Source organism: Heterocephalus glaber, unplaced genomic scaffold (genome assembly GCF_053883595.1).
Source record: "Heterocephalus glaber isolate CG9 unplaced genomic scaffold, H.glaber_assembly_v1.0 deba00001720, whole genome shotgun sequence".
NCBI classification, from domain to species: Eukaryota; Metazoa; Chordata; class Mammalia; order Rodentia; family Bathyergidae; genus Heterocephalus; species Heterocephalus glaber.
In genome coordinates this window covers 4,359,621-4,380,707 of record NW_028258433.1, presented here as the reverse complement: position 1 = coordinate 4,380,707, position 21,087 = coordinate 4,359,621, and the positions used below count along the sequence as shown (strand labels likewise).

General features: G+C 37.7%; 1 protein-coding gene across 9 annotated transcripts in view; it reads right to left on the bottom strand.

The window, feature by feature from the left end:
• The window catches only part of Fry (FRY microtubule binding protein), a 475,943-nt gene that overhangs the window by 11,863 nt on the left and 442,993 nt on the right, over positions 1-21,087 (bottom strand). For 7 of the 9 annotated variants that reach the window (XM_087199565.1, XM_087199560.1, XM_087199566.1 and 4 more), the window contains 5 exons: positions 15,012-15,161; positions 13,872-13,970; positions 12,152-12,235; positions 4,066-4,083; positions 2,214-2,324 (listed from right to left, as the gene is read on the bottom strand). In XM_087199565.1, coding sequence (XP_087055691.1) covers positions 2,214-2,324; positions 4,066-4,083; positions 12,152-12,235; positions 13,872-13,970; positions 15,012-15,161 — 462 coding nt within the window. The remainder of the gene's footprint in view (positions 1-2,213; positions 2,325-4,065; positions 4,084-12,151; positions 12,236-13,871; positions 13,971-15,011; positions 15,162-21,087) is intronic. The other 2 variants (XM_087199561.1, XM_004854769.4) reach the window with 1 other exon arrangement.

The window sequence follows — 21,087 nt, the reverse complement described above, 5'->3', positions numbered from 1 at the left end:
GCCTTGTTATTCTAGGCCACAGCAAAGACTGAAGACACAATTTTAAGGGCAAGAATGAAAAGGAATAATCTGAATGTAAGCTTAGTAGTAATACTACAGAGGTAAAGGATATTTTCCATTAAAATTATGAAACCAAGGTGGGGCAGTGGTGTATACCTGTAGTCTCAGTTACTTAGGAGGCTGAGGCAAGAGTTCAGGGCCAGCCTGGGCAACACAGCAAGACCTCATTTCAAAAATTTCTGGACCCTAAAGTTCCAGAGTATTAAGAAGTAAATCATAAGAGAGGAACTATGTTACTTCTACTGGTCCTCGAGATATACCATGGAAGACAACTGTTTCACAATTTGATCTTAAGAGCATTAAAAAATATTGACATAAAATTTGAGGGGTTTTTTCCTTTGTAATGCAAGTTGATGGTGGCCATTTATTCTGGAAAATTATTTGAGTGGAACACTCAGTTCATTGTTTTGGTCTTTTATTTTTTTGCTGGGGTAGTATAGTGTACACCTCTAGTTGGGCCATCTTGCTCCAACTGGTTTCTCAATATGGAAGATGGTGTATGAGTTGTATTTGCTTGCCTTCTATTTCTTGAGCAGAGATGGACTCTAAGGATCCTGTTACTATTTGCTTAGATGAATAAGAAGCATAAACTTTATCTTGACCACATGGCAAATCATAAGTTATCACCTCTTTTCTCTTTTGTCTGAGAATTTGTAATTCTGTGGAGAAAGACTGGTTGGTGAAGAACTCATACACAACATTTGAAAGTACACTTAAAAGTTGTATAAAAAAAAGGTATACTGTACCTAAAAGTTAGATAGTTTTCCTTTCCAAACTGAGTAATAATAGTGAAGTGGTTGCCATTTTGTTACTTTTGTGGTTCCTCCTCCCCGGCCCCCTTGTTAGACAGGTCTCCCGGGCTCCGTCCTCTTCCTACTGCTCTCAGTGGGAGGATCTCATTGATCCCTGCCTGTTTGTGATGATGATCACCTTTGCACCTTTGGTCCAGGTCTCTCTCCTGACTTCAGGTCCTCCTATCTCACTGCTTGCAAGATTGTCATTCAACCTGGTTTTGGTCTAGTAGACAAAGGTGTTGACTGCCTGGATGGACAAATGTTTCAGTCCTTCTTTGTATGTCCCTGTCGCAGCTGTGGCGCTAAGATCACTTGGCTTATTTGAGATGGAACCTGAGTATCATCCTCAACTCTCCCCTCTCTCACCACCTCCATCAGTTTCATTGATCTTTTGTCCTAAATATCACCCACATTTCTTTCTCCTCTCCAGGCCTAGCACTTCGGTCACAGTTCAAACACTTTTCTCCTGTCTGAGCTATTTTAGCAGCTTTGTAACTAGTATTCATCCCTCCCATTCACTTATCAAATCCACCTTCCATGTAGCCATCACATTGATCTTACTCAGATGCTCCCAAGGCATCTTGCATGATCTTACCCTTACCTCTCTCTTCTCCCTTATTTCATCACTCCTCCTTCATTTGCATTTTATATTGCAGCAATACCAAACTGCTTGTAGTTTCTTTCTCTCTCTTACCACCTTGCTTATGCCCATGCTTTTGTTCTGATTGGACTTCAACTGTATGACTCCATTTTATCTTATAAGATTCTGCTCAGGTGTGACTTGCTCCAGAAAGCTTTCCATTTTCAACCGTTCTTTCCTCTAGGCAAATGAGGCAATTTTCCTCTGTGTTCCTCTAATACCTAGTACAAGCCACTAGTACTTTACTTTCACTCCTGGGAAAATTGGCTCACTTGGAAGTAGTACGTTTAAGTTATTTTGCTTTTTATACAGACATATCATACAGAGTTAGACATTTTCTTCTTACCTCAAAGTTAGGGCAAGTATGAAAGGTTAGATATGAAGAAGAAAAACCATACCACAAGGAGTTTTTTTTTTTTTTCTTCAAAGAAAGCCCAGACCCAGGGCTAGGATCAGGATGAGTTAAGTGAGGCACCCAGAGCACTATATGTAGCAAGGGCCTTGCCCCTAAATTTTCTCACCTTAGCCTGGCCTTGCCTTAGAATCCTTTAAAAAATGAGAACAGAAATAAGTACAAGACATTTATTCTGACTTGTTCTTGAGCAACATAATTATGTGGGAACATAATCACTTGGCAGTTACAAATGGGGCAGGAAGGAGAGCCAAACAGAACGATGATTTTAGTGGCAGGACACGGGGGTGGGAGCACAAGGACTCACCTCTGGCATGGAGCTCACTTCGTGCACCTGGCCGATAAGCTTACAGTAGGACTGAAAAAGCAACAGCAGCTGGAAGTGTAGTTTATACAATCTCTGACACAGTTCTAGTTGCTAAGGAGAGAATGTGCAGGGGAAGAAATAATTATTAAGGATCATTCTTGTATAACTAGTGACATCTCAGTGGAGATACTTTTTCTAAAAATTAAGGCAACACAACTAGCAGTTACTACAAATAAAACAGAAAAACAAAATCCATTCAATACATATTGGTGAGAAATTCATAGTGCATTATGGAACATTATATTCCATATAATAGAAGATGGCTAATTAGAGAGCAGCAGGTATAAAAAGAATGCATGAACTGCCACATTTCCATTATATTTGCATATTAAGTACCTACAAATTATAGCTGAGTGGTTGTATTAATTTTTTAAGCTATAATTGCTTTTAAAAATGAATTTCTTTTAGCAAGAAAGTAAAGACATTAAGTATTTCTAGGTGTTAAATTTATAAATTTAGAGATTACTCTTTGTGATGGTTCTGGCTGACATCAAGCAGACATTCATCCTAACGTCTGTGTAAACACAAGCCACACAGTCCTCTCAGTTACTGTATCAGCCTTCTATTCAGTGCTCAAAGTTTTTTGAATTAAAGAGCTACAGAAGGGGCCAAAATGCTTAAGACGTTATGAACACATCTGCACTTCCTGTGGAAAGAACATTAAAAATGACCATTGTACAAAATGGCCCTCGGGCCTGTGGAATTTAAAATGTTTTCCTTATATGGCTATCTATATATATTATGAGGAAAAAAAGATAATAAGTAATCTCAACACCAATGCCTATACTACTATTTTAGCTGTATCCTCTATACTTTGCCTATTTTATTTCAACAAATGGTTAATTCCTAGGTAGCTCCTAGGTAGTAGATGAGGTTCAATGAAAGAATAGCCTTCACAACGTAGAATTTGTTGGTTCAGTAGTCAGCAGTGAAAGTGGGTTATATATGTGGTTTAAACTAAAAGCTTCAATGTTCAGTTTTCAAATGGGTTTAAGGAAGGGTAAATAGAGCTCTTCTTTAAACATACTATGAAAAGCTCAGTTTGGAATTGAGAGCTTCAGGGAGACTGGAAATTTTCCCCCAAATCATTTAAGGAGAGGAAGTATAAGCATTTAAGTTTAGGTTTAGGAAGAATATTCTATTGATATTATGAATATAGTATCATATGTTTTATCCCAATTTTAAAAAATTACTAAAATTCATGCTCAGAATATGCTGAAAACATTTCCCTTTTCCTCCTCTTTCCATGCTCGGAGGGGAAAACAATTCTGCTTAGATTTGATCCTTAAATATTGGTACACAGCCTAAGTTTAAAGAAGTATAGACAATTACTAATTAACCCAAACTAGGTCTTTGGTTGTTTTAGTAAAACATTTTGTTATACTACCATTTAAGTTTTGGGGAAACCTTTTATAATCTGATATGAAAAGTAATTACCAGGGACTTGCAAATTAAATAAAAAGTATTGTTAAAAATAATGCCACACCTTCCCAATTTAGAGTGAAACCTAGCTATGAAAACTCCTGACTCTCCTAAGTGCCAAATAATGATACTTATTATTTTAAATATTCTACTAACAATACAAGAATTCATAGCAATCTAGGTTTCTACTGTGGGGCAAAAGCAGCCCAGAATGCAACTACTGATAAACTGCCATGTCTCAATCTACCCAAGAAAATAAAACAATGAAAAAGGGAAAACATGCTAAGAGATATAATAGTAACAGTAAAAATAAGGTTTGTTATGGACCCATGCCTAAGTGGACAAAGAGTATGAAAGAAAGTTAACTTACTGCAAGAGATTCCATTTGCTACACAGCAAGCATGGCACAGGAAACAAAGGAAAGGAAAGAAAGTACAGGGTCAGTGTATGCATGCAACAGAAAGCACGGCCCTCTTCCAAGAGCAGAACCGTCAGCAGTATTAGCGTTGCTGGCCCAAACTTGAAAAATGATTGCCAGTGTTGTACCCATTCCACATGCACAGCACTCCAGTTAAAAAACAAGCTCTAATAGGAAACATATCATTAAAAAAATAATTTTTAATTTTTTAGGTCACCTGATTAGTTGGTTTAGATTTTGTCATGTCAGTCTTGGAGGCCAGAAATAAAAATTCTTACTGCTTGGAGATTTTAGTGTATAAATGTGAAAAATATGTAACATAGTAAAACTGTGAGAAAGACAGCTGAATAATTTGAAGAATATAGTTTCAAATTATAGTGTTACATTATATTAAGGTAGTCTTTAATATGTCTGGTTTTATAACTACTAAATGATGACCATACAGTTAACACTGAGTATAATTAGCAACCCAAGTGGTATTTTCTTTAGTTGGTTTGGGTTCCACATGGATAACGTTTTATAAGACTGCTAGACATCGTAATTGCAAAGGAGTAAACACTGTATACTGTATCTTCAAACAAATATGAGATATGACAAGTCATTTGCTGGCACTTAATTTTTTAATAATTTTTTTCTTCAGTAGATAATTTCTGAAAGTAATTTAGAATTCTTAGTTAATATAAATTTTTAACCAGGCCATGTTCAATTATAGCTACCATTTTTTGATGTCACCATAGAATTGATTTAACAAAAATTTAAGTATTTGAGAAGAGATAACCACAACTTGACAAAATATTTTTTAAAAATCAGTATGACCATTCCTAGTTAAAGGTCAATTTATCTGGTTCTGAATTTTCAAAATATTTAAGGATCTGTCTCATTCCGTTTCTAATTCGTGGAAACAGAAACTTCTTTTCTTTAAAGCTCTTTCAAAAACTCTAGGTTATCAGTTTAATGTATTGTACTTTAACATAAGGTATTGTGTAAAAGAACAAATGAAACTATCAAATTATTATTTATTAGTATCTGCAAATGTAGTAACTGAAGGATCACAACAAATAGCCTCTGCTCCTGTCCCATCCAGGGCTCTCCTTTTCCTTTACCTATTGCTATTATCTATGGGGCTTGGCACACTGATGGTTATTACATTATATTTGCTGGGTAGTTTTTTGGACCCTGGCCATATGTATCTCTATGGTTTGAAAGATAAACCTCTTTAAGCCTGTGAGGTAGATTATATGGTTTGAGATAGCTACTATTTTCAAGAAAACATTGTCTAGTAGTTTCTATAACCAAAACTTATATACATATCACATGGGCACACAGGGTTAATCTTAATGTCTCTATGCATACAGCATTTCCACTGTGAAGACTTTTCAGAAAGCAGCAAATGTGACAGAGATGTTTAATGTTTACATTAGTAAGTAAGTGCCTGTGCATGGAATTTACTTTTCAGCAGTGTAATGAAACACGTGCTGAATAAATTACATGATCTTGTGTGAAGAAAACTGCCATCCTTTTGCTGTTTTTCTAAACAAAGTAGTAATCCAAGAAGGTCATCAAATGAGTCAAAGTAAAAGGTTCTCTGACCAACAAAGGCAAATGAAGCTCTCTGATTCCATTTTGGTGCGAAGGAATGTCACTGTTGATGTGTTTCTCCCACCAGGTACTCAGGACACAAAATACTGTAGTATATTTCTTGGGAGGTGGGTAGGTTTGATGAGCATCCTTTTAAAACTCTCCTTTTTAGGTAGGCTGCTTCAAGCTTCCTTGATACTTATTATCTCAAAATCTTTTACTAGGCCACAGGTTGGGACCCAATTTGCATCTACTGTTTCAAAAAGGTAGAGAACGATGCCTTTCTAAGGAGCTGTTTCATGGAAAATATTAAGATTTGCTTTCCCCCTGGTCCATTGTCTTCCTATTCCCAGGCTTTAAAAATAATTCATTTAGACATCTTTCTGTGTTCCAGTGACTTAACAGTGTTTTGGCCCTGTTATGGAAATGTGATTATTTTATTTGGTCTCAAGAATTTTATTCAAGCATTGTTCATTTTCTCCTGATATGACCTGATTTATAAGTATGCTTTCTTAAGGAAAAAAAACCTCAAGGAGCCAACGTGTTAAGAACTGATCATTAACAATTAGGGAATGGGTAGCTTAAAAAGCCCACAATAAGCTGATGCTTGTTTACTAACAGTAGCTTAGACATCTCTGGTTTCTCTGCATTCTGCCTTCAGAATGCTTATAATTGGTCAGGAAAAGAAAAATTTGACATGACTGAAGATAAACCACAGCATATTTGGCTATTATTTTCATATTTAATTTCTGAAAGTCATGGGTTTAAACTAAATGGGATAAAATTTAGATTCTAGGTAGGCTGGAGGTAACATAGTTTAATGATGAGGCTTCTCTACTCAGTAATGAGTAGGTGTATCTAATCTCCTAAACAGATAAGAATAATGTGCACTTACTTGTTAATACCAAGTAGTTTTGGCACATTGACAACTATTATGTTTGTTGAGTAATTATTTTGGACCTTGATCATGAATGTCTGTCAAAGTTTAGAAAGATAAATACTTTGAAGCCTGTGACACAGAAAATATACCTTGGGACATTCACTATTTTTGAGAAAACCGAAAATAACTTTAGGAGACATTTCTTTAGCCAATACAGGAAAGAAGATTGCCTGTAGAATAAAGACTGGTCAATTATATCTGAAGGAGGAGGTTTAATGGATTACAGATGAACTGGAGAAAAGTCTTAGTCAACATTTAACTTGTTCAACTTAGATAAGACCACAGGTTGCAAGCTTCTCATTCATGGATTATATAGAAAGAGGAAACATACAACTGAAAATGTCAGTGTCCAGAAAGGCCCTAATAGTTGGAACGATGATTTGAATATAATAAGACGAAGTTTGAATATAATAAGATGAAATTTAGTAGGGCTAAAAACACAGTTTTGCACTTGAGTCCAAAGTCTAATACTGTATGTTCAAGCAGTGCCCAGAAATATCTTGTAAATGATAATATGTCAAGTGAGATCCCTGTGACAAATGCAGAGGAGATAACTCCAGCTTTTCTGGGCCACCACCTCTGCGGAACTGAGCAGATGAGCAGCTGTGCTAGCCACAGGGCGGAAACTGCAAGCACTGCCTGTGGAAGCCAGAGCTGGGCAGAGACTTAGTGCCCTGGCCTGCATTTGTATGGATTTTAGCCACCTCGTAGCAGCTAGTCCAGAATAAATTCCATAAGAGAGGTAAATGGAAACCAAACTCCTGAAGTCATAAAAGATTTTTCTCTCCTCTTAAATGCACAAGCTGAGAAAATACTGGTGAGGCTGTGTATACAAAGGAGTGAAAGTGATTTTGTGAGACACATGCAAATCACACTCCTTGTTTTATATCATATTTAGTGTATGCTGCACCTTGTTTTAGGAGAACTATTATAATCACCGGGAAGCCTAAATCATTAACCAATCATATTTGTCTTTTTTTTTTTTCACAAAAAGCCTTCCTTCAAATTCACAAGGCATTGTAAAAATACAGTGAAAATGTTAAAAATTTAAAAATAATTTATTCCAGTAAAAGACACACTGCCATTACCCCTGCCCTCCCCCAAAATATTCCCTTTCACTTCAAACACATTTATCCCATCATTCTTGCCACTTTCTGAAGCAATTCTGGATGTCGTCTTTTGTGAATGTCTTTAGTTGCACTGTTTAGGGTTTTTAGTTGCACTGTGGCTACCTGGATGCTGTGAACTGATTTAAAATGTTTACCTTTCGTGGTCATTTTGACTTTGGGGAAGAGCCAGAAGCTGCAAGGTGCCAGATGTGGTGAATAAGTAGATGAAGTCACACTGTAATGTTTTCATTTGACAGAAATTCCCCTAAACATTTTGAATTGATTCAGGATATCAAGGCAGCCATGAAAAGTCATGAAAGAGGACTTCTAGAACTGCTTTAGAAAATGGCATGAAGGATGGGATAAATGTGTTTGAAGTGAGGGGGAGTATTTTGAGGGGGGTTAATAGCAATGTGTCTTTTATGGAAATAATTTTTAAAAATTTAAACATTCACTGTATTTGTTGATCATATCTCAAACATGTAGTACTTAATAGTAATTTACTTGCCCCCATGCAAAGGATGCTTAGATTAACTGACTATATCACATTATTTAAGGTGACACAAAATCTGCCTAAAAAGGGAGTTGGAGAAAAATCACTGGAAGGTAAGTACTGCTCTGAAGCCAAATGTTGAATTTTGCTTTGAAACAGAAGTGAATAGTAGCTCCAATCAGCAAAATATCTCCATGTCTGGAAATAAGACCTCAATGGTAACATGGAGCGACACCATCATTTCTCCTTAGGGGCCTTCTTTAGTGTATAAAGATTTCTCCAAGTTTGCTCCCATATCCTATTTTTGGCTTTGAACAGTAGAAGTGTTAACTATGATGAAACCCACTCTCCACTGTGCTTAGCTAAACCTCAAGCTCAAAAATAGTACAGTCATGACTGGTGGAATTAAGAGTATGTAGCCTGAGGGTGTGGGCCATGGTCAGACAACTTCCAGGGCCCACTAGGAAATCCAACAGAGAATTTCACTGGGTGTCCAGATGATTTCAACAAGCCATCCAGTCCTGCTTGACTTATTAGGACTGCCAACCTCTCTCTTTAGGTGGTATACAGTGTGCCTTCCAGACTAGCCTCAGATCTGGAGTTATGACATACATGGGACTGAAAGCATCTTACTCAGAGCAACTGGCCACTGCCTGAGTTTTCTGATCACCAACGTATCCATGAGCCCAGTGCTGCATGGGTCTTACTAAAATGTTGGAAACATTAGACTAGAATTTGCCTGTATACCAATCTTTTTGTAACAAATCCTACTCTCATCACTCCTGGGTAGTTTAGGGACCCTCATTATTTATGAGCTCTTTAAACCTATATTAGACATTTAAATATGTGCTAGAAATTATTCTCCAATTCTTCCCTATGTATATGTTTTGCCTCAAAGTAAGTTACAGTAACTCTGGACAAGTAGGGAAAATATGGCCTTTGGAATTGTGTCTTAGCTTCTTTACTTGCAAAATGGAAAAACCCTTTTTTTCACCTTGCAAGCACAAGCTCCCAAGTTTGATCCCTGGTAGAAAAAAAGAAAAAAACCCCCCAAGAACCCCCCCCCCCTTATTTTCAAAGGATTGTTTTAAAGGATTAAATGAGATTCTATGTGTATAGTACTTGAAAAAGTTTCTTCTCCCCCCCCCTTGTATCCTCAAGATTATTGCTAACAGAGTTGCTACATACAAGTGAATGAAGATGAACTCTATTTTCTTAATCTTTAGGTTTAGTAAAAACACAAGAGATGGGAAAGAATAAATACTGCATACAGTCATATGCTGCACAATGACATTTTGGCCAACGGAAGACCACATATATGATGGTGGTCCTGTAACACTGTATTACCCAGTGATGTCGCCTTTGCAGTTTGTAAGTACACCCTGTAATGTTTCTACAATAATGATATCACCAAATGATCCATTTTTTCAGAACATATCCTTATTGTTATGTGATGCATGATTATCTATCTATAGAAGCAAAGAAAGATGGATGAGGAGGAAATAAGTAGCAATAATAAGCAAAAATGTTTGAGGAAAATAAAGAACCAAGAGGGGAAAAAAAACCCAAGCAACTAAACCAAGTAAAGCCACTTATCAGAAATAGTTATAAGCATAATGCATACACATTTCAAGATTAGGATATTTGAGGAAGAGGATCATTTATTTAGAATTGCTGTTATGAAATAGTAGGGTTACCCAGGATACTCCAAACAAATGAGATTTGGTTTCAACCCTAGTTCCTAAAAAATCTGTACTGTATTAAAATGTACTTTCTGATTAAGTTTTTATTACAGAAAACATAACAGGATTGAGTATTGAGGGTAAATGTTTAGATAACTTTTTAAATATACTACTATACAAACCATACTATGAAGTGGACTACATTCGTGCTGACTGTAAATCCTAACCCAGTAACATTTTTCTGGACTGAAGTTGTCTGAACAGTAGGGTGTAGCAGGGGAAGGACTGAGCTGGAATTAGAAGGCATCAGTGCTACTGGGGGCCATACGATCTGAAACCTAGGTAATATTCAGTACTTCTAAAACATGCTAATGGGACAGATATCTGTAAAAATCAGAGCCACAAATCATCAGAAGCAGCACATCATAGATATACATGGAGAGACTACTGGAAAAGCTGCAGTTCCCTGTGGTTTCGAATTGTACTTTTGACAATGCATTGCTTATGAGAAACGTACATAACACCATCAAACACCGGTTATATAAAATAAATTGTTTATATTATATTTTTAAATTTCCTCATGTTCCAGCCTTTATGGCCCAGTGGTAGTTCTCCCTGTCACTTAATCACCCAGGAAGACTTAGGTCAAACTTTGATGAGCTATGCCACCTGCCTTGCCTCCCATCCAGAGAGGATCAAATGACTTAACATGAAATATATATGTCTGTCTTCATGAAGGGGAAAAACTGCACTTTAATACCTTCTCTAGATATTTCTCAGCCTTGTTCAATCTCTGGTCTCTTGACAAAACCTAGCAAGAGGCTCACTAAGTGACTCAGTGCTGGCAAGAATAGTTACTCCCAGGACTGTAAAGTTGATCAGTAAAAACTACCAAATTTGAATTGAGTCACTGGTATTAAGTTGAAAAATTTTATCCCAAACTTTTAGTTCTGTTTACATTGGTAAAGTACTCTTTCTAACAGGAACATGATTTCATATCCTCTGGAGGATGTGCAATCTAAAATGTTTTCCCAGTGTTGGTCCAAGATCACACCTTCTCCTAGATGGGCTGGCAGCCTCCTAACTTCCTTTGTCTACTGTTGGCCGCTTCAGTCTGTTTTCACAGCAGGCAGAGAGGGAGAGACAGCCTCAATCTAATCATCCCTGCCTTGAAACTTTTCAGTTGCTGACCACTGCAGCAACACATTCATGCCCTGCTTGGTTTGACTTTTGCCAACTCTCTGGATTCTTTTCAAACTTTTCTGCATACATTTTGCTGCAGCCCAGACACAGTTCTCTCTGGCTTATATTTTAGATCTCCACCTAGAGGATGCTTCCATGGAGAAGCCTTCCCAGATCTGCCCTTCTCTGTGGTTAGTTTGCCTTGCTGTATGCCTACAGTTTCTCATGTGCTTAATGTCATATATCATAGTTTAGGCCTCTCTAACTTTTTGACTAAAGTCTGTCTCTACCAGGGCAGAGGTCTTATCTATTTCTCACTATTGTATCACCATGTAGACTAAATAGGCACTTAACTGCAGCATAAATGATTTTATATTCATTCACACTCTTCTGCCCAATTTCCTGTATAACACATTACACATTTACCAGCCAGATGGTTTGAAGTGTATACTTGGAGCTATTCTAAATGGGAAAATCTATTTTTCAGTGTTTGGTGAAAGGTCAGCTGAAGAAACTAAGTGGTTCAGTGAAGAACTGATTGAATTTGGTTTTATGGGTATATTTGGAATTAAGAACAGGTTTTCTTTTTTTCTGGTACTGGGGAATGAACTCAGGACCTTCTGCTTGCGAGACAGGTGGTGGAACCACCGAGCTAAATCCCTGGCCCCAAAAACAGGTTTTCTAGGAAATGATTAGTATGGTTAGACACTGTCCAACAAAAAAAAATTTTTTGTTTTTGGTACTGGGGATCAAACTCGGGACGTTATGCTTGCAAGGCAGGTGGCAGAATGACTGAGCTAAACCCCTGGCCCAAAAAAGATTATTTTTATACCTCTTCTTTTCTAAAGAGAAGAAAAGCCTCCCAAATCTCATCAGCACACAATCATGCATGGCTTAAATGGCATTCTTTCTGTCTTAGGATACTGGTTTTATGTGAATATATGTGATAACTCATTCTACCTCCTCTGTTTTCAAATTCCATGCTTCTTGGATGGATCAAAACCACCATACACTGTCATACCACAGAAGAGATAGTCTTACAGGCTTTTATTACCTTTTCTTCTGAGTCCCCTGGTTGACAGGTAATTACTCCATCTCTTGATCCTCCTGCAAATGTTGCCTTACAATTTGCAAGCCACTGTTTTCAGAAAGAGACAGACATACACAGGTAAATTCAGGGAAATCTGAGAGCATTTGATACATGAATTCTTTCAGGAAAAATTTACCATGCTTCTAATAGTGAAATAAAATTCTGTTGTAATGACTTTTAGGAAAAGATCACTTTTGGAGGTTAAAGATTAACTGAAATTAAAATATCTGTTTGGGTTCAATGATGGCCGTTATAAAATATAATTTTAACACTGTGAGATATCTCTAGTTCTACCAGACAACTCCTAATTTATGTGTAAATGAGAATGAATAAATATATGGTCAGGAGCCTTTTATACGATTATGATAAGGTTGTACATGACAGTTTTCCTCCACTGTAAGAAAGGCTATTATAGCAATAGCTCAGCTGTTTAGAGATTCTTCCAGTCTTAAGCGTCTGGGATAGTAATACACACAGATGTGAAAAGAAACCTGTGGACAGAAGCCATGAGCACTGAAGAACTGAAATTCATGCTTGCATCAATACGTTAGTTTAGTTCACTGAGTAGAATGAAAGGATTTATTTTACCAGCTGATGACTAAGAAGCTGGAAAATAATTTCAAATGAAGAGCGGAAATAGACTGAATTGTTATTGTGGAATTCAGAACTCTTACTCTTGGGCAGGTCCTGGGAAGATCAATAACAAAAACAGCAATAAATAAACCCAAGCCTGTAACTTTAGAATGAACATCCATGTAAGTGACACTATGCTGGGTAGTTTATAGATACTAGTTCTGTTTCAAGTCCACTCTTCTAGTTCCTAAAGAATGAGGATAATAATAGCAACACCTAGGGCAGTTGTAGGCATTAAATGAAGACATGTAATTCCTAGCAGGCTGTTGGACTCATGGAAAGGACTCATAAAATGATAGTTGCTATGACTACTATAGGTCTTATATCCTTTACAACAATCCAAGAACACGAACCCTTAAGTGTCTGAGTTGTGATTTGAACCCAAGTTCATCTGACTTCAAACCCCACGCTCTTTTTAGAGTGCCTGGAAGATAGACATTAATAAATTTTATGCACAGTTACTCTTATTGAACCACTGAGTTCTCTGGCATCTAATTGTCAGAAAACAGGTATTGTACAGATGGTCTCTAGGTCACTTCTGTCTCTAATATTCTGCCGCCTAGATCTATGAAGGAAGAAAAAGATGAAGAGCAACAGCCAAGAAAAGCCACAGGTTAAGAGAGAAACAGCTACCATGAGTATGCAAAGAGGAAGGGGGAGATGAGACTGAGTATGACTGCTAGTTTTGAGTGAGGCTAAAACTGGAAGGAAATAATCAACACATTCAAATCTCCGAGAAGAGAAAAGTTGTAACATTGATTAAAAAAACCCTAGTAAGCAGATTCTTTCACTGATTTCTTGTTAGAAAGACTAGGGGGCCAACAACTGAAGTTGAAAATTTTCCTATAGGCTCTGTTTTTATATAATCTTTATATTATGTAGTTCTGCTACCATTAAATTGGAATTGGGATTGTGAACAGAGAAAAAAATGAAGCCTGTACTATCCCTTCAAAACTCATGTTGGGTTATTCCCACACTTCTCAAGAATTCATAATAGTCATATTCCTTTGGTTTTAACTGAATTCGTATGCACTGAAACACAAAAGCTTACTGAGAGAGTGGCCTCTTTTCTGTTGTTGTAGGTGTCCAAATATTCTTGCAGTTCTAAAACACTGAACTTGAGCTTGTCTAGAAGTCCACAAGAAAGGAGCTAAAGAAAGAAAAAATTGGAATTAAGACACCCAGAGAGATACCAACACAAAGGCATGGCTACACAGATGGAGAAGCTTATTTATAAGTAATGTAAGAGGGATGGAATGGCATCCATTTTAATAAACTGTGAAATCTATGATTTAGCTCTATTATCAGTTGCAATTACAACTGAATACTAGCTTGTGAATCTAAATCACCTAGAAAAATATCTATTTATTAAAACATATCAGTATAGGCAGAGAAGCTTTACTAAATATTCCACAGAAGCTCACGTAGGTATGATACACATTTTTTGCATGAACTCTATTGTTGTCATGCAGTGATATTCCAGGTGGTATGGAGACAGACCTCCAAAGAGACTCTCACACTGATTTTACATTTATTTTAAGTCACTTAAGGGAGAATAATTTCTCATTGTATTCCTTGCTGTGGGGCAACCAACCACAATTTGGTTCTTGGAAAGAATGACTATGCAGAGATTTTATGAACTTAGTTATTCAGCCTGTATGACTGTTCTGTGATAAGATATTAAGAAATATCACAGATGATGCTGCCCTCAAAAGCTTGTCAGTCTTGGACTCATAAAGTCACAAGTCAGCAATCTGCCAGAGACTGTCTCAATCATCCTTTAAACTTAGTGTTCATAGTTGGGGATGGGGGAATACAGAGGGTAATGAGTCTCTCAGACATGGGGATAAGACAAGTGATGAGATGTTGGCTCTGGAGACCCATCTGGCTGGGCAATCTGTCCTGGTCAGCTCTGGGGTCGAAGGGTATTCAACCACATTCACAGCTGCCAGAGTCAGAGTCATCAGAGAAGTGCAGAGAATGGAGACAGCTCCGAGGTGGGTCTCTCCCCCCACTCCCTGAGGTAGCTCTGCCTTGGCCTGTGCTGGCAACCTTCACTAAGTACCCTGCAGACCCAGGACCTCTAGAAGTCATAGCACACAGCATGGTGCTGCCTGCAACACTGAGGAGTCTTTAAAACAATACTCCCCAAACCTGTTGCCACAGCCTGGGTTACTTCTAGGATACTCACAGTCTCTGCATCTACAAATAGTGTCGGACATTCAGAGCAGGAGGTGAGCATCTGGGAAGAGCTGACAAATTTGGATCCAATTCCCCGGAGGTTATCTCCAAGGTAACTGGCTGCATCACAGGTCAGGAAGCAGAATCTCTTCTGAATATTCTGCAAAGTAAGACAGTGATCATTGGCCAAGGCCAAATTCAACTAGAAAAAAACTATTTTTGTGTGGGGTGGGACTTTTAATATCTTTTTACTTATTATTTTAAAATTAATAAAAATTATATTATATATATGTCATTTTAACTTATATGTTGTCTATACATTGTAGAGTGGCTAAATCTAATTAACATATGCATTGCCTCTGACTTATTTTTTGTGGTGAGAACACTTAAACTCTATTCTCTTAGCAATTTTGTTTTTGGTACTGGGGATCAAACTTAGGACCTTGCGCTTGCAAGGCAGGCACTGGAACCACTGAGCTAAATCCCCGGCCCTCTCTTAGCAATTTTTAATAGTTAATGATAGAAAAAGTATTTTTTAAGCCAAGCATGGTGGCGCATGCCTGTAATTCCAGCACTCTGGGAGGTGGAGGCAGGAAGGCTGCAAGTTTGAGTCCAGCCTGGGCAACGTAGCAAAACCCTGTCTCAAAATAAAATATAGAGGCTGTCCCACCGCTCCCAGCTCAGAGGTAGGGGCTTCCGGGCTGCCATCCATCCTGCCGCTGCCAGCCCAGAGGAAGGGCTTCTGAGCCGCTGTCCCACCACTCCCAGCTCAGAGGAGGTGAGTTGCGCGAGTGCCAACAGCACCACCAACCCCCGCCCCCCAGTTGAAATGTGAATACACATAAACAAATCTCAAAACCAGACTTCCAGATCACCTACAGCAACCCCAAATGGAAATAAGATGGAACACTCTGATACTCAACCACCTGGACTCCCTGAACTGGCAACAAAAGAGGATCTGGAAAAAATGAAATCAGAAATAACTGCTCAGATAACAGCAGAGATTGTGCTCATAGTGCAAGACATGATTAATAAATCTAGAGAGGAGCTGAGGAACATGATGGAATCCCAACATGGGAAACAAATGGAATCCATAAAACAGATGCAAATAGATTTCCAGGAGATCAAAAACTCCTTTGAAAGTCTACACAGCAGAATGAGCCAATGTGAGGACAGAGTTTCAGATATAGAAGATAAGATTGCAATTAGTGACCAGGAAAAGAAAAATTGCTTCAAAATTGTAAGGGACCATGAAAAATCAATCTAGCAGCTGCTAGACGAGGCAAAGAATAACATAAGACTGATTGGAGTCAATGAAGAAACAGGAGACAGTGCACATGACATAAAAAAATGGTTCACAGAAGTAATGGCAGAAAACTTCCCAAGCAGGGGAAAAGAACTTGTCATACAGACAAGTGAGGCATATAGGACTCCAAATAGCCTTGATCAAAAAAACCTACACTTAGTCATGGAATTTTTAAGATTCCAGAAACTCAACAGAAGAACAAAGTTCTACAAGGAGTTAGAGAAAAGAAACAAATCACATACAAAGGAAAGCCCATCAGGATCACAGTAGACTTTTCAACACAAACCCTCAAGGCAAGAAGAGCTTGGAGTGACATATTCCAAGACCGAAAGGAAAACAGCCTCCAACCCAGATGGATGTACCCTGCAAAACTGTCTTTCAAAATTGATGGAGAAATAAGATACTTTCATGACAAAGAGCACCTTAGGAACTTCATGAATACCAAACCAGCATTCCAAAAAATGTTAGACAATATCCTAGGAACAGACAATGAGGATCACAACCCCAGGAAGCACAGCAGAATAAACCCATCAGGCGCGACAAGAAATTAAATGTAAAGGGGGAGAATCCAACAAAAAGAAAAAGTCATGACAATAATAAGTCAATACATATCAGCTATAACCATCAATATTAATGGTCTCAATTCACCAACAAATATCCAACAATATGCTGTATACAAGAAACACACTTAATTCAAAAAGAAACTCACAGACTGAAAGTTAAAGGGTGGAAAACAATACTCCATGTGATGGGAACCCGAAAAAAAGCAGAAGTAGCTATCCTCTTTGCAGATCAAGTAGATTTCAAACCGATACTGATTTAAGAGAGACAAAGAAGGACACTACATCCTTGTAAAGGGAACAATCCACCAGGAAGAGATGACAATCATAAATATCTACGCACCAAACACCAGTGTCCCCAACTATATAAAACAAATACTAACATGTGAAAAGCCATATGTGCACTAATACAATTGTAGTGGGGGACCTTAATACCCCACTGTCACAAATAGATAGATCAACTAGAAAAAAAATAAGTAATGAAATACTAGAAATCAATCGAACTCCTGAACAAATGAACTTAACAGATGTTTACAGAGTGTTTCACCCCACAAAATCGGAATACACATTCCTCTCAGCTGTATATGGGTCATTCTCCAAAACAGACCATATACTCATTCATAGAACATGTTTAAGTAAGTGCAAAGGAATTGAAGTTATCCCCTGTATATTATCAGACCATAGTGCGATGAAATTGGAGATCCATAGCAAAAGAAAGTGGAAAAATTTCATAAACATGTGGAAATTGAACAACACACTTCTGAATAACCAATGGGTCACAGAGGAAATTAAAGAAAAGATCAGACAGTTCCTTCAATTAAATGACAATGACAAGAAAACATACTAGAATCCATGGGACACAATGAAAGCAGTCTTATGAGGGAAATTCATAGCAGTGAATACTCATATTAGGAAAACAGAACGAGCCCAATTAAACAACCTGATGCTGAACCTCAAGCTTCTAGAAAAAGAAGAGCAGGACAACCCCAGAGCTTATACAAGGGAGGAAATTATAAAGATCAGAGGAGAAATCAATGCAATGGAGACTAAGAGAATGATACAAAAAAAAATCAATGAAGCCAAGAGTTGGTTCTTCAAAAGAATAAACAAAATTGACATACCCCTAGCCAACCTCATCAGAAAAAGGAAAGAAAAGGCCCAAATCCATGCAATTAGGAATGAAAAGGGTGAAATTACAACAAACCCAGCAGAAATCCAGAGGATCATCAATACCTACTTCCAGAACCTATACATCAATAAGATAGAAAACACCGAAGAAATGGACAGATTCCTAGATATATAGGAATTACCAAAGTTGAATGAAGAAGACCTAAAAATTCTAAACAACCCAGTATCAACCAATGAAATTGAAAATGTACCAACTAAGAAAAGCCCAGGTCCTGATGGCTTCACTGTTGAATTCTACAAGACATTTAGAGAGGAACTACTACCACTACTGTTTAAACTCTTCAATGAAATTGAAAGGGAAACAATACTCCCAAATTCATTCCTGGAAGCAAGTATCACCTTGATCCCCAAAGCACAGAAAGACCCAACTGAAAAAGAGAACTATAGGCCAATCTCACTAATGAACATAGATGCAAAAATCCTTAATAAGATACTGGCAAACAGAATGCAGAAGATCATCAAGAAGATCAAACACCCTGATCAAGTGGGATTCATCTCAGGGATGCAGGGATGGCTCAATGTACACAAATCAATCAATGTAATACACTATATCAATAGAGCCAAGGACAAAAACCATATGATTATCTCCATAGATGCAGAAAAAGCATTTGACAAAATCCAACATGCATTTATGATAAAAACCCTACAAAAAATTGGAATAGATGCTCTCTACCTCAAACTGATAGAAGCCATCTATGAACAACCAATAGCCAGTATCATACTAAATGCTCAAAAACTGAAATCCTTCACACTAAAATCTGGAACAAGACAAGGATGTCCACTATCACCACTCCTGTTCAATATAGTTTTGGAAACATTAGCCATGGCAATTAGACAAGAGAAAGAAATAAAAGGGAAAAAGATAGGAAATGAAGAAGTCAAATTCTCATTATTTGCAGATGACATGATACTCTATATAGAAGACCCCAAGAATTCCACCAAAAGTCTTCTAGACTTAATAACCAAATTCAGTCAAGTAGCTGGTTACAAGATCAACACACAAAAATCAATAGCTTTCCTCTACACAAATGACAGACTCACTGAGAGAAAAATAGGGCAAATAATTCCTTTCACAATAGCATCCAAAAAACTGAAATACCTAGGAATCAACCTAAGAAAAGAAATCAAAGACCTTTTCTCTGAAAACTATAGCACTCTGAAAAGAGAGATTGAAGATGATATTAGAAAATGGACAGATATCCCCTGCTCCTTGGTAGGAAGGATCAATATAGTGAAAATGGCCATACTTCCAAAACTGCTATATAGATTCAATGCAATTCCAATTGAAATCCCAGCAGTATACTTCACGGACCTTGAGAAAACAATCCAAAAATTCATTTGCAGCAAGAAGAGACCCAGAATAGCAAAAGCAAATTCTAGGTAACAGAGACATGACAGGGGGTATCACAATCCCCAACTTGAAAGTATAGTACAAAGCTACTGTGATAAAAACAGCATGGTACTGGCAAAGAAACAGACCTGAGGACCAGTGGAACACATTAGAAGATGCAGAAACAGCTCCAGACACACTCAGCCATCTCTTCTTCTTGAAAGGAGCCAAACACCTTCACTGGAGGAAAGATAGCCTCTTTAATAAATGGTGCTGGAAAAATTGGGTTTCAACTTGCCAAAGATTAAAACTAGACCTATATCTCTCACCATGCAGTAAACTAAAATCGAAATGGATTAAAGACCTAAATATTAAAATAGAAACGCTGAATCGGCTGGAACAGAGGTTAGGTAGAACTCTTGAAGATATTGGTGTAGGAAAAGATTTTATGAACAAAACCTCAGTTGCCTGTGAACCAGCACAAACAATCAACAAGTGGGATCTCTTCTTACTAAAAAGCTTCTGCACAGCAACAGAACCCACCAGCAGTGTGAAGAGACAACCCACAGTGTGGGAAAAAATCTTCACCTGGTGTTCCTCAGGCAAAGGCCTACTATCTTGAATCTATAAAGAACTTAAAAAGATGAGACCTCCCAAATTTAAAGACCCAACCCAAAAATGGGCATCTGAAATGAACAGACATTTCTCACACAAAGAAGTAGAAATAGCAAATAAATACATGAAAAAAAGTTCAACATCACTGGTCATTTGAGAGATGCAAATGAAAACAATGCTGAGATTCCACCTCACCCCAGATAGAATGGCTGCTATTATGAAATCAACCAATAACAAATGCTGGTGGGGCTGTAGGGAAAGAGGAACCCTGCTCCACTGCTGCTGGTGGGAGTGTCGACTGGTGCAACCACTGTGGAAATCAGTATGGAGATACCTCAAAGAACTAGGACTGGAAGTCCCATTTGACCCCACTATTCCACTGCTGGGGATCTTCCCCAAAGAATTAAAAGAATCCTACCACAGTGATATATGTGCACCCATGTTCATAGCAGCACAATTTGTAATAGCTAAAACTTGGAAACAGCCCAAATGCCCATCAACTGGAGACTGGATAAAGAAAATGTTTTTTTTTTCTAAAATAGAGTACTACTCAGCCATAAAAAATGAGAAATTAGAGACATTTGTAGCTAAATGGTTGTTCACTGAGGCGATACTCTGAAGTAAAAGAATTAGGACACACATGTATAAATACCGAATAGTTTCTCTAGTGTGAGAAACTGAAAGTATAAATAAGGTCTAAATGTATAATAGATAATGTGAAATAGGAAGAAAAATGCAAGGGGGGAAGGGGAAGTGGGAGGGGTAGGGGAAAAGAAAGAAAGGAATGGAAGTAATATGAGAAAATGGAAACATGGAAACAAAGTCTTTGTAAATAGGGAGGGATGGAGGGGTTGAAGGGAGGGCACGGGAAGGGGGGCAAAGTAAGAACCAAGAGAGATTATGTAAAGGGGCAAATTTCCAATGATGAATGTCATTATATTGTATACCTAGAATGTACAAATGATTAGAATGAATAATTGATAATGCAAAATAGGAAGAAAAGGTCCAAAGGGGTAGGAGAAGTGGGAGAGGCAGGGGAAAGGAAAGAAGGGAAAGGAAAAATGATGAGAAATGGAAAAAATGGAAG